The following is a 677-nucleotide window of genomic DNA, read 5'->3' as shown; positions in this document are numbered from 1 at the left end:
TTAGGCAGCTGCGGACCAGCCGAATCTGCAGCATTCGGACAGCTTCCTCATTTGCGCTGTGTGCTGTGTTGGTATGGTTGTGAACACAGCAACAACTCATGGATGTGGATAGTTGGGCCTCAAACGAACCGGACAGCTGGAACTGGCGATTAACACCATGGAGCGCTGCCCTGTTCAAGACTTTCCCGAAATTCATTCGCAGAGAGCTCGTCCAAGTAGACATGGGGGAGGTAAGCCATAAGCATAAACCCACCTCCAGCAGTTGCAATGGTGTGGCAGTTGAGGGACAGATAGCACATCTGACCCTTCCGTATTCTTGTCTTCTCTCGCTTGCGATATCTTAGATTCGCTTCGAACGCCTAGAGACGGAGGAGCTATTAGCCCAAATGGTCAAGGAGGAGCTGGAGTACAGGGCATCCATAGGCCGCTACTCTGGAAAGTTCCAGGCGGTGACGCACTTCTTTGGTTACCAAGGAAGGTCATCAATGCCCTCGACATTCGATGCGAATTTGGCATACGCTTACGGGTGAGTGGACGTGTTCGAAATGGGCGTAGTGGGTGCCAGAGTTAGCACAACCAGTGGTGGCTTTCGCACATACGGCATTCGGTTTGTGCGAGGGCTTTCTGAATATGAACCGGGTAGCTCTTGCGGAGTATTCTGTGCTTGCAGCAACCTC

At 52.3% G+C, this 677-nt stretch overlaps 1 protein-coding gene across 1 annotated transcript in view; it reads left to right on the top strand.

The window, feature by feature from the left end:
- Positions 1-221: 221 nt before the first annotated feature.
- Positions 222-677, top strand: part of EMH_0095780 (Pyrophosphate--fructose 6-phosphate 1-phosphotransferase subunit beta, related) — a gene marked incomplete at both ends in the record, with an annotated part of 813 nt that continues 357 nt past the window's right edge. The window contains 3 exons of the mRNA XM_013502289.1: positions 222-230; positions 345-526; positions 671-677. Of these exons, the coding sequence (XP_013357743.1) occupies positions 222-230; positions 345-526; positions 671-677 (198 nt within the window). The remainder of the gene's footprint in view (positions 231-344; positions 527-670) is intronic.

This window comes from Eimeria mitis, genomic scaffold (genome assembly GCF_000499745.2).
Source record: "Eimeria mitis Houghton genomic scaffold, Emh_scaff8773, whole genome shotgun sequence".
Taxonomy (NCBI): domain Eukaryota; phylum Apicomplexa; class Conoidasida; order Eucoccidiorida; family Eimeriidae; genus Eimeria; species Eimeria mitis.
This window is presented reverse-complemented; position numbering and strand designations above follow the sequence as displayed.